Source organism: Spermophilus citellus, assembly GCF_964194105.1.
Source record: "Spermophilus citellus genome assembly, chromosome: 5".
NCBI classification, from domain to species: domain Eukaryota; kingdom Metazoa; phylum Chordata; class Mammalia; order Rodentia; family Sciuridae; genus Spermophilus; species Spermophilus citellus.
In genome coordinates this window covers 13,867,718-13,880,762 of record NC_138186.1, presented here as the reverse complement: position 1 = coordinate 13,880,762, position 13,045 = coordinate 13,867,718, and the positions used below count along the sequence as shown (strand labels likewise).

The window sequence follows — 13,045 nt, the reverse complement described above, 5'->3', positions numbered from 1 at the left end:
GTTTGTTTGTTTGTTTCAATTATTTTCCTTTCTATTTCTGGGTAGTACCTCATTGTGGGGATACATAGCAACGGTTTTATTCCTTCACAAAGATGGACATCTGGGTTGTTCCTTGCTTTTACTATTACAAATAAAACAGTGATAAATGCTCTTAAATCTTTGTAAGGATGTATGCTTTTATTTCTCTTGAGTAAATAAATACCTAGGAGAGAAACTGCTAGGTCATATAGAAGGCACATATTTAGCTTTTTAGGAAATTGCCAATCTGTTTTCCAAGGCATTTGTATTATTTCTATGATTTAGATGCATGGTGTCCCCAAAAATCTCATGTGTGAGACACTGCAAGAAAATTTAGTGGTGAAACGATTGGCTTGTGAGAGCTTTAGCCTAATCAGTGCATTAATTCCCTGGTACAGATTGACCGGGCTGTCACCGCAGGCAGGTGGGGAGTGGTGGGAGGAGGTGGGTCCGTGGGTGAGTCTTTGGGGTTTACGTTTTGTTTCCAGTGAGCAGAACTCTCTCTGCTTCGCGATTGCCATGTCCTGAACTTCTCTTATCCATATACTTCATCCACGATGTTCTGCCTCACTGGGGCCCAGAGCAGTGGAGTTGGCTATCTATGGACTGAGACCTCTGAAACCGTAAGCCAAAATAAACTTTTCCTCCTCTAAAATTGTTCTTGTCAGGTCTTTATGTCACAGTGGTGAAAAATCTGACCAAAACACCAAAAGTGTATAAAAGCCACTTTCGCCCCAACATTTGGTATGGCTTTTATTTTAAGTAAGTCTATTTGGTGTGGGTTTTTATTTCATTTACTTATTATCCACTTACATGTCTTCGTTTATGAAGTTTCTGCTCAAAATTGTTGCCTAGTTACAAAACTTTAGTTCTTTGTCTTATTTTGAATCAAGTCCTTGGCCAATACTTATGGTGTAAATATTCTCTCTTGCTCTGTGGCTTGAGTTTTGTTTTCTTAATGATCTACTTACAACAGCAAACATTTTTTAATCTTAATGAAGTCCAATTTATCAGTTTATTTATGAATTAGATTTTTTTTGTTGTTCTACTTATTAAACTTTTGTCTGCTTATGATCAAGAAGATTTTTCTCCTATGTTTTCTTCTAGAAGTTTTAGAATTTTTAGTTTTACATTTGGGCCTATGATCCATTTGAGTTAATTTTTGTGTAGAATGAAAGGTAAATATTCGTTTTTTCCCCATTGAGATCTAGTTGTTTAGAGCCATATTTTTTTCCCCCAAAAGACATTTCATTCCCCCATTGAAATCACTTGACATGTTTGTCAAAAATCAATTAATGCTTATATGCATGCACAAAATTATACAAGGTATATGCAAATGCTTTTCAACAAATCTCTGTGAGATACCTGAATAAATGAGTGGGTCAGGCAGTAAAAGTAATTTATGTGATATTAATCTTTTAAAAATTCAAATATGGTTTGCTTTTATTTCTTTGTGTCTACTCCAGAAAGAACAATTTTTCCTTTGATTCTGAAACTGCATGAATGGTAATATCCATATCACAAAAACAGAGATCCTCCAACCTATCGTGGATGCATAGGCTTTCTGGTGAAGGGAAGCCCTCTTTTCAGATATTTGAACTTGGTAATGTACACAGGTTTCAGAATTTTCTTCAAATGCAAATGTACTCTGAAGTGGTCTCTCTTTCTCTCTCTCCCTCTCTCACACACATAGACTCTTTAATTTTCCTAAAAAAATACAGATTGATAGTATTGATAAAATGATCATAATTAAACTTTCTGTATTAGGAGGGCCCCAATCAGTCAATACTTAATTCCATGACAGAGAGAGAAACTATGGAAAAGAAAACCCAATGTCTATGAAAACAGAAATCTAAAAATTTAATGATTTAAAAATAGCTCTACATACAAACTGGCAAAGAGTAATACAGATTGAACGTTTTGGTTTTGAAAACGTGAAATGTCACCACTTTGCTTAGAATCAGTCTGTCATCTGCTAAGAAATACACACCATACAATGAAATCGACGAGGACACACTTAACTTCTTCAAGTGTTATTCATGTTCAGCAACCCCCTTCTTCCCCACATCTCCTTGTCACACAACAACACCACTTTTAATCTTCCGTAGGCAGTGCAAAGCATTGATGATCACAACAGTTGTTTTGAAAAGCACCTTCCATGTTTATTTCCACTGATTCTTCATCACGCCAAAATCCTGTGTTCCTCATAAATCATTTCCTGTTCCAATGATTTGATTGTTCTAAACAAGCAAGCTTAATTTGGTTAAGGAATATATTGCAAAAGAAAATACGTTTCCAAATAGGCCGGAATCCAATTATTTCTACGGACCAAAAAGACTAAAAAACATGCTTCTCGAGTGGGCAATGCTTGGGTACATTTACCCACCAGGTAGGGTGTATTCCACTCACCAGGGATGCATCTGATGGCTGTGATGACCGGGCTGGGTCTACACCAGCAGGGGTGAGGACAGACTAAGGCATAGATGCTGTCTGTGACTAGCTGAGTTGGTTGTGGGGTGAATATACAAGGTCATCAGCCACACAGAGTTGTGAAGGTTGGATGCACTGTCTATAGCTACTGGAAATGTTGGGTCTGTACCATGTGAGTTTTAAGAAGGGTGTGAGATGAAGAATATAGCCTGGTGGCTCTAAGGGACAATGACCAAGGAACTGGCCAGTTTCCCTCAGGTAATTGGGGCAGAAGTGCCCACGCGAATGTGAAGTGTTGGAAAGGCCTCTACTCAGTACTTGATGAAACCATCCCTTCTTTTTGTGGACTATCATAGTCTGATACGTCTTCATGGATCCCTGCTTCAAATAATGTTTTGCTTTTTAAAAAAATTTTTTTTTATAACTGTAAAAACATTCTTTGGAAAACCTCATGGCTGAATCACTCACAAATGCAGAAGATCAAACAGCCCTGGGGAAGCAAGAGTTATCCTTTGACTGTAGCTTCCTCTCAGTGTTGAAACAACCAGGCCCAGCTATGGACATGGCCTGCTCATAGAGTACACAGGTCTCTCCTCTCTCCAGCACCTGAAATCTCAGAGCTAGGATTAGCATATATTTCTGAAACTTGATCTCCAAGAGGGCTTTTTCAACTGGAATTGGGTATTTTGCCCTAATATGTTCCAGGCAATGAATTTTGAAAGAGGTTTCAAAACAAGAATACAACATACCATGCCTTATGAGAGGGTGTGTGGGAGATGCACACTTGCAAATATACTAGCTTTGGGTGTGCCAGGCTCAGAATCATCACTAGTACGTGCAGAACAATATTACAACCAGCTAATACATTTTTGAAAAAAACAAAACAAAACCCAAAATGCAGCATTAGGAGGTGCTGACTAAGGTGCTTCTTAATTCATGTTTTTTTGTATTTTTTTTTAATGGAATGTATCAGACAAACACCTACAAAACAAACATGAATGCAAAGGACCGGACAAGTTTCTGTACAGCTTATATGCATACATAAGAACCCCACAGGGAAGAAAAATTTTCCTGTCCAGCTCCCTGAATTTCTGAAGGTTGTCTAACTCAAAAAATGTTAAAATATTTCATTTCCATATAAAATATATACAAAAATAGATCCTATTTACAAAACCCAGAGAGTATTTCCAGTTTCCCTTGGTAATAGTTCATTCAGTTCCCTCCTCCTCCCCTGTCCTCTCAGAAAGTCGCCATCTCCAGCAAAGAGCGTTTGAACAGCTGGGCGTTTCTGGACAGGTCCGTGACTTGGTGGACCATCTCCTGCAGGGCGGTAGTGCTGGGATAATGCAGGGCCGCCATCTTGGTGGCCATCACTATTGTCTTGAGCTGTTCACAGAGCTGGTTGCTGGAGTTCATGACTTTGTTACGGATGTCCTGGGCAGACACCTGCCTTGTCAGCGTGTCTCCGATGAACACCAGTTTGTGTGCACTGAGGATGACAAACTTGCTGTGTGCCACAAAGATCCGCGGTGGCTGGGCCGAGCTGACACAGCTGAAGAGCGCGTCGATGGCATTGAGGAGGGAGATGAAATGGGTCTCGCACTGGTCATAGTAGAAGCAAAGCAACTGCCGATCCTGGGCCCCCGCACCGCTGTTTGTGGTCGGGAGGCTCTGAGAGGGCTTCCACTTGGACATGTCGTTCTCCACTGGCTTGGTGATTTCTTGTTCCAACAGCTGGAACTGACTCAGCTGGAAAGAAGACAAAAGCAGGTTTCATTCAGGGGAACACATTGTAATGGAAATGACCCCTGCGTGGAAATAAGAGATGGGGGTTTAATCCTTGGTGGGCATCAGATGCCTATTGGCTGGGAGGCCCTGTAAGTTGCCTTGCTTCCCCAGCTAGGCCATGTAGCTCTGGGGAGAGGGGATCCCCAAGGACGCCTCCTGCTCAAACCACCAATCCCCTCTGCCTTCTGGCTGGAAGGCAGCTTGGGGGGTAAACCCCAGCCTTGTCCCCTGTACCTTTAGGAAGGTCAGGTGAACCAATATTTACAAAGGGCTCAGAAGAGCGCCTGGTGGATCATGGGACCTGTGTAAACATTTATTACATGTTGAGTGGTGGCAAGGGAAAACCAAACATAGTGATCTTTTTGTCACTTAAGTCACCAACAGTTTGTCCCTTGGGGAAAGCCTTGACTGTCTCTGAGAGCAGCTCAGGCGGAATGACAATTCATGATTCTTGTCTGTTTCTCCTACTCTTTCTGTCAAGATGTATAGTTATATTACAGTGCAGCACTGGAGACACTAATGCAGATAAATGTCCATGCCCTGAGGGAGAAGATCACAGCCAAGGAGACCTGAATGCTAGCTGGCTGTGCATCCTGGTGAACAGAATGGTGTTAGCTTTCTGATTTTTCTCCTCATTTTCCCCAACTGGTGTATTATTTAAATTGCAATTGAAATACTTTCTAGCTACTCTTCCAAGACTCCAAGGACATCTCTCTTTTGTAGGTAAGGACTATTTATGACCTTACTTTTAAGACTTGGTTAAACTCTCCTCCTGGGGTAGGACTGAGTCATAGCAGTGATAACCTCACCCGGCTTCTCCCCCAAGAAATGCACATCTAGCTCGTCTATGGAATCTGCTTGCTTCTCAGGAATTACTATGGTTTCAGCAAATTCCCTAAACCCCTGCCGTCTTACTTGGTCAAATGCCACTGCAAACGTAAACAGATACAGGGTGATGAGCTAAGGCTTTTAATAATGATGAATTATATTTTACACAGCCTAGGCTTTTGCAAGTATGTTCATCAACTCGTTCCCTCATTTAGATTGGGGGGGTTACTTTTCTGAGTTTTAGAGAACTAATTGAAGTTCAGGGAGTTACATGACTTGCCTAAGGTGACACAGTCAGTTGATCAGAAAGCAACCTAGGTTTCCCAAAGACTGCATGCCATTGCAGGTCACCTCCCCTAAAGAGGCTTATAAATCTTCAATCCATTTCACTTTTTAAAAAATGTCCTTATCCATCATTATCTGGTTTAACTTTTGAAGGAACACACCCTGCCCAAATTCCTAGGTAGAATGGTTTGGATACATTTTGAATACAGTGGGTCCTTCCTACCCTCCTACCCTTAGGTGGGACCATGGGTGGACAAGACTAAGGGTTGTGCTGATGGCAGGGGACAAGTAGAGAGACAGGAGAGGGGGAAAAAGACAGTATGAGATTCAGACTTTCCCAGGCATTGAATAAACCGTAGAAGAAAGCTGCCATCCTCTGAGGAGGCGGAGATCAAAGGCCATCTATAGAAAGGAATTTGAGTGGCCATTTATAGGTTCTGTCAAGACAGAGGGGGCTGGTTGGGCAGGTCGGTGGAGGAAACGTCAGAAAACAGGAGGGAATGAGGCAGACAGAGAGAGACTCAAAGGAGGTTACCCAGTCCTAGTTTTTATTGAGCATGGCTGCTGCTTCATTTCTGGGCTTGAATTCTCTCACTATGGATGATGGCCTCAATATAAAACCCCCCATTTGCTTGGGCAAGCTTAAGTGGGTCTTGTGTCTTGAGACTCAAATCCTTAACCCAAATAGCCCTAATATGTGATATATTAATAGATTTAGCCTTAAAAATTGTCATTTGGATGTAATCCAGGTGTGCCCAGCTGTATTAGCAAGGTCATTGCCTTCTCTCGGCTCCTGTGCCCTATTCTATGCTTTGGAGCTGATTGTACCAGCATGCTGACTGCCTCCAAACCCGAGTCTTTGGAAGTCTTACTTTCCCTGCTGGGCGGGAGACCCTGTCACCTCCCAGACGTGTTTGTCGGACTTGAACTGACCTGATGGTGCTCCAGCTGCATCTTGTTCTGCTTGATGATATTCTCTTTCTCCAGCAGCTCCTTCTGTTGCCGCTCAAACTCCTCCTTACCCTGTTATTGTCCAACACAAAGAGCACATTACCTCATCCACGTGATTCACTTATGCTAATGACTTCGTTGACAAGTGCATACATACAGCTTTCATTTTCCACTGCTCTGGCCACTTCCTGCACGCCCAATTAGGCCCTGTGAACCCTAGATGGGGGTGGCAGGCTCCTTGGCCAGAGACCTAGAAGCACTGTGGAGGGCGAAGTGGAAAACCAAAGCTGCTTCCAAGTGGGGTGCATTGCTCTCTGCTGTCTTATCCTCCTCAGGAAGCTTCCCACAATCCACTTCAAGCCTCCTTAAGAAGCACTACTTCTCTAACATGAATAAACATCGCATACTCGCTGCTATTTAATCCCTTTGTCTATCTTGAAGTGTGAATGGATATTGTGCTTAGGTCTATTTTGTAATATCACATATTGATTATTTGAAAAACATTTTTCATTGATTATGCTGATCTGACAGATGTTAACAAATTGATTGTTAAAATATCCAAAGAATTACATTTATTGCTATCATTACCCATCTTACAAAGAGAAACCTGTATAGCTTTTGTATAAAAAAGCTACAGAATTTAGGTGGCAGATACAAGCTTTCAAAATTTCTAACTTTCTCTTACTCAAATATTAGCATTAACTACACATATTGTCACTGCTTTCCTTTGAAGGGACAGGTTTGTTTTATATGTTTTTGAGAAATTATCAACCTCCTTCCCAACTCTAGATACCCCTAGATTGTGTTGGTCATGATTTCATGTAAAAAAGCATTCCATAAAGAAAATCACTCTTCCACTCATGACTCAGTCACACAAATTCTTGTTCCCCAAGGTTACTATGTACTTCTTTTGTGTCACAGAATCACCTTATGTGAGCTTCCTATTACTTCCACAGAATAATGAATAAAAGGGTGTATACTTGAAGGTGCAAATTTAATAAAATAAATAATTTAATTGGTTAAAATAATAATAATAATAATAGTAATAATAATAATAATAATAATAATAATAATAATAATAATAAAAAGAAGCACTATTTCTCTTGGTTCTTCTTTGACAGATTTTATGTGAACCCCCAGATCTCCAAACACAGGTCTCAATGGGGTCCATGTTTCACTTCTAGTTTTTTTGAATCACTTATGTCTCCCTACTCCAGATTACCAAGGTGCAGAGCTGGATGACCAGGGAGATACATGTTAAATTTCTCCCTCTCCCCTCTCCTTATGCCCTCCCCGAGCACCAGGTGGCTCTGTTGAACTTCCCCCACTCTCTTGGGTAGTTCAATAATTTTCAGTATAATTCATGCCTCTCAGTCATATTAAAAATTCAGATAATAAGCTAAATTCTAAATGGTGGGATGTTTTAATCACTTTGGTAGAGTGTTTTAATCCCTCAAAATGGAAGGTCAGGCTGTTAGGGTCCCAGGGCAATTTGGAACTTGGTAGAATTTCCTCCTGCGGGAGCCATGCTGTGACGGCACAGTTTTCCATACGCCAGTTAAGGGGTCTGGGCCAATTTCAAATGCCCAGTTGCAGCCAGGTGCCATTTGGGCTGTAATTCCAGTGACTCAAGAGGCTCAGGCAGGAGGATGGCAAGTTCAAGGCCAGCCTCAGCAACTTAGTGAGGCCCTGTCTCAAAAAAAAAAAAAAAAAAAAAAAAGGACTGGGGGTGTAGGTAACTCAGTGGTAAGATTCCTCTGGGTTCAATCCTTAGTACCAACAAAACAAAACGAAACAACCTTGAATACCCATTCATCTTCTAGGTAAGTCTGAGGTGGGGTTGAGCATCTCTGTAATTAAACCCACTGTCCAACCGCTCTCTCGCGCTTTCTCTCTCTCTCTCTCTCTCTCTCTCTCCCCCTCTCTCTCCCCCCACCCCTCTCTTACACACACACCATAGATTCTAGAGGGGACTGTAGAAATTCTCTATCTATAGAGGTTTCATTTGTTTTTTTTAACAGTGAATACTTTTTCCCCAAAATAAATATTTATGGCACTGTACCAAAAAATACAAATAGAAATGGAGTTGGTCTGATTTTCAGAAGACCTGCAGTACTATTTGGAGGGGCATATCAATGGATCTAATCGAGCCCTATGGGCCATTCATTTTACGAACTGCATAAAGGCCCGGGGAGGTTTAATAAATTGGGCACACAATTAGTGTCAGAGAAAGATCTAGAGCCAGGAGGTCTGAGGACTCCCATCCAGCATTCTTTCTGCTGTACAGCGTCACTCCAACTTTCAAACCACTTGGATAAACGTGGAATCACGTCTGCACCTCAGGCAGCCCAGCCTAACAGCCTTGCCGGCCTTCGGCCCAGGCTCCCTGAACATGGAGGCAGGTGGTTAATAAGTTTGGTTTCCTTACCTGCAGGTGGACATAGTCATAATCATCCATCCAGCTCCGTTCCGAGCTGTCACTGCTACTACAGTCAGGAGGCTGGTCCTTTCCCACGGTGGGGGGCAGGGGCTTGCTGAGGGCCTGAGCCTTGCAGTCACCAGGACGCAGCAGCTGCATCTGGGAGCCAGCATGGGGATACTCTACTGAGTTCATGAAGTTGTCAGGTCCATTCTTCAGATGGGAACTGCCGGGGCCTGGTCTGAAGAGCGCTTCTGCATTGGTGTTGATGGTGGTGGTCAGCTGCTTGGCATCGTCGGGCACCGACTTGGCCACCATCACAAACCTGTCCAGATCATCGCATTTGTTTTGGGGCTTATTGATGGCCAGGATATTCAGGGACCAGCTGCACTCGTTCAAGTCATGGCTGGTTTGACTTAGAATCTGGTGGGAGTCTTCCACTCTCTGGAGCTCCCGCTTCATCTTGTTGTGGAGGACCAGTTCCGGGAGGTAGGAGGCATTGGCTACCGCCCCCTTGGCAAAGTGGAGGTACTCCCTCAAAAACAGCTCCACCTTGTCCACCGCGGTGCGTATCTCGTTGATGTGTCTTTCCATGTATCCGTAGCACCGCCAGTCGGTGGTGACCAGCGCCATCAGGCCACAGACTCCCGTCTCCAGGGCCTGCTGGAGCCGGTGGAGTCTCTCGATGGCTGTGTCTGGATCCAGGAAGAGCCTTTTGTCCTGAGACGGGGAGGCGGACAAGGAGGACTCCTTGGAGGAGGTGGAGGAGGTGGACATGTTGCTCCGGGTGCTGCCTGTGCTGGAGAAGGACAACCGGTTGATACCGTCGACCACATCCCGGGAGCCTTTGGCATCTGGCACGCTGTGCAGAGGGACATCATAAACACCGTCTCTTTCTTCGGGGTTTGCTTTCTCGCCGTTTTCTCCTGGTGGCTCCAGGAACTGGACTCCCCGGGGGATGTCGTATGCATCGTTCTGAATACCCACTGCCTGTCCCAGCTGCGGGGGCGATCGGTGCAGGGACAGGCTTTGGTGCCTTCGCGCCACGACTTCTGCAGCTCCGGGAGCATCGCAGGTGTACTTCATGTGAAGGTCCTTCCCCACTGGCTTGGTGCTGTTTGGGGGGATGTCATAAACCCCCTCAGGTCTGATGTCTGGCCTTCCGGTTTGCTTCATTGGAGGGGGGAAATCATATTCTTTTTCCCTGTGCCCAGCTTCGTCTCGGCAAGCGGAGGGCGGAATGGCATAGACCTGTAAAGTAAGGAAAATGCAAGACTTATTTGCGTGGCTCATGGGAGCATCAAGGAACTGAACGGGCTATGGAAACACAGCCCAGAATTCCCTCCCCGCTGGCCGGCTCTGCTCTGGCCCTCCACTCCTAGCTGGGTGTTTCCCATAGTGCTGCTGTTCTCACTTCCCTCACCCTTTGACAGGGACATCATTCCTCTGGTCTCAGTGCCGACTCATCTGCGGAGCCCACCTGGTTGAGCTGCGTGCCCCGGGTCCCAGTCCTGGGGCAGATGATGCACTAACACACTGGGCGGGGAGGCTCTCTTCCTGGTCCCCCTGGTCACCCCACAACTGCGTGAAGCTGGTAAGCCCTCAGGTGTTCTGAGGCACAGTTCCCTTCTCTGTGAAGCAGGGATAACTGTACTTCCATACAGGTGCGCCCCAAAGGGTAACTCCTACCCATGCACGGCATAAGCGGTAAACAGTCCACGAAGATGAGATGTATTAGAACTTGCCAACCCGCACTCATCTTCCCTTCCAATGGCCTCTCCTTATTGTTTTCCCCATTTTTAAGGGGAGCTTCTAAATTTGGAAACCCTAGAGTTAACTTTAGTTATTGCCGTGCCTACCTGCCCTCTTTACTTCCTTCTTCCCTTATCTAAACTAGATTTTTCCCCTTTTGGGTCTGCCTTTCTTGTTTTATCCCAGTGAACTAACACACACACACACACACACACACACACACACACGTACACGTACACATGCCTAAAATGCGCCCTACTGGTTATGATGTTGCAGCTCACTTACCCCTTTTGTTGGGGGGATGTCATACACCCCCTGAGGTTTTATCTCTCCCACTGGAACTGAGAACACAGGGCCTTTCACAGATGAGGGAGGGATGTCATATACCTAAAGAGAAACACTTGAGTTACGCAGAATGGTAATGTCTTGTATTGGTCATTTTTTATGCTGCTGTTTTATTATGGGTTTATTTCCAGGCTATGTACAGGCTTGATTGTGGGTAGCATTCCATATCATAAGGGGTCAATGGAATTTTTCTCTAGAAATGTCATGTTCTTTGACTTGGATTGAATACGCACGTGATCTTAAGTGTAATATCTATACTCTCTGAACCTGAAATTAGGATTTAAAATTCATGCTTCCTGACATAAGGTGATAAACTGATAAGGCCACATGAGCGTTCTCAGAAAAAAGACTAGGATTTCCTCAGAAGGAAAATCCAGAAGACATAATTTAAAAAAAATCACTAGTGAAGATGGCTCCTAGATTGACAACCCAAACAAAGCTTTTCAGATGAAATGTACCTAATTTGTGAATTTTCTTTGCTTAAAAAATGCTTCCCCCGAGAACTGCTCCTTCCTGGTGACCACGTTCTTGGCACGTACCCCTTGCATGGTGTGGGAAGGAGGAACATCGTAGACGTCCTTGTGGCTTCGGGGTGGGTCCTCGTACACATAACCATGGGCTGTCCTCACGGGTGTGATCACCTGGGGGCAGAAACAGGCCAAGGGGTGAGGCTCAGGACTGCGGCAGAGCTCCTAAACTCCCAGCCACTCAGCCCTCCTCTCTCCTTGAAAAGGGAGGAAAGAGAGGCAGAGAAGAGAGGAGGAAGAGAAAAAGGAAAGACCATAAGACACGGGGCCAGGAAACTTTCAGATCTCTCCTGGACCCCAATAGGAAGCAGGCCCCAGAAATACTCTTTTCTTTCCTCATGGTAACAAAATCATCTTGATGTTTGTCACAGAATCTCAATTCCAGGTATACACTTGAAGGGAGGTTCAAGTTCTGATGAAAGTCCTCCCTGATCCCTTTGGAAAGGCCCAGGGCACAGCATACAGATTTTTTTTAGAGACTCTAAACTTTTATAAAGTAAATAATGTCAATAGTTTGGCCACTTAAAATTCCTCTCATACCCTTCCCAGCATGCCTCTTCATCTGACATTATTATTATGATTATAACTAAAATTCCATGGGTCAGGAGCCCAGAAAACCAAAGCTCAAAAAGTGCAGTCCTTAGAACTTCTAGAGCTTTTAAAATTAACTTATGAAACAGAGGAAAACAGTGTCCCTCAGTACCCACAATGGAGCGGTTTCAGGACCTTTCGAAGATAGAAAAACCATGGATGCTCAAGTCCCTTATATAAATGTACATTTTTTGCACAGGACCTATGTACCTCATCTCTAGATGACTTAAAGTATCTCATACAATGGAAATGCTATGTCAACAGCTGTTATACTGTATTGTTTAGGGAATAAGGACAAGAGTCTGTACATGTTCAGTACAGATACAGGTTTTTTTTTTCCTGAATATTTTTGATTTGCAGTTGGTTGGATCCTCAGATGCAGAACCTGGGAAACAGGACAGACTGTACTGACTCAGGGAGCCACCAACAGAGTGCAGGTGTCATGACCTCTGATCTCTGATCGCTCTCTCATTTCCACCAGGAAAGTGAACATCCCCAACAGTTTCTGTGTCCAAGGGATGTCAGAAATCAAATATACTCATCACAACTCTGGCATCTGAAGCCAGTGCCAAAAACGTGAATCTCCCATTCTGGGCTCCTATTTTTATATTACACACTGCCTCGATATCCTAAATGTGGGTAGAAGCGTTATTGGAACTTAATTTATCCTGAAATATATTTAATTCTCACAGGGCTCCTAAATGGTCAGGGTCTTGTTTTTGTACAACCCCCACACCCAGGATCATGAACAGGGTCTGCTTTAAGTATTGCCCACGATGTCCTGGAGAACAGACATCGAAAATTAGGAAGAATTGGATGTTCCTGAAGAAACCCTTATTCTTTTTCCTTTCTCCGATGTGAAAACTCTGGCGTCAGGCTGCCTACAAACTATGTGAAAAATGCTCCAAGTCTGTCTTCGGCTGAAATGGGTGGAACTCAGCCAAACGCACCAATGCCCTTCTCCCCAGGGACTCAAAAATGCCAGAGTTCAATTTTATTTAAAATCCCTGGTGCTTACCACACATTATTTCTTGCATTGAAGGTATCAGAGATTAGTATGCAGTTAACATTTCCCTGAAGTCTCTCTGTTTTCTTGGGTTTAAAAAGGAGC

At 43.9% G+C, this 13,045-nt stretch overlaps 1 protein-coding gene across 2 annotated transcripts in view; it reads right to left on the bottom strand.

The window, feature by feature from the left end:
- Positions 1-1,855: 1,855 nt before the first annotated feature.
- Positions 1,856-13,045, bottom strand: part of NEDD9 (neural precursor cell expressed, developmentally down-regulated 9) — a 46,656-nt gene continuing 35,466 nt past the window's right edge. For both annotated transcript variants that reach the window (XM_081296322.1, XM_081296323.1), the window contains 5 exons: positions 11,356-11,457; positions 10,757-10,858; positions 8,729-9,970; positions 6,283-6,372; positions 1,856-4,197 (listed from right to left, as the gene is read on the bottom strand). In XM_081296322.1, the coding sequence (XP_081152448.1) occupies positions 3,688-4,197; positions 6,283-6,372; positions 8,729-9,970; positions 10,757-10,858; positions 11,356-11,457 (2,046 nt within the window). In that variant the 3' untranslated portion in view covers positions 1,856-3,687. The remainder of the gene's footprint in view (positions 4,198-6,282; positions 6,373-8,728; positions 9,971-10,756; positions 10,859-11,355; positions 11,458-13,045) is intronic.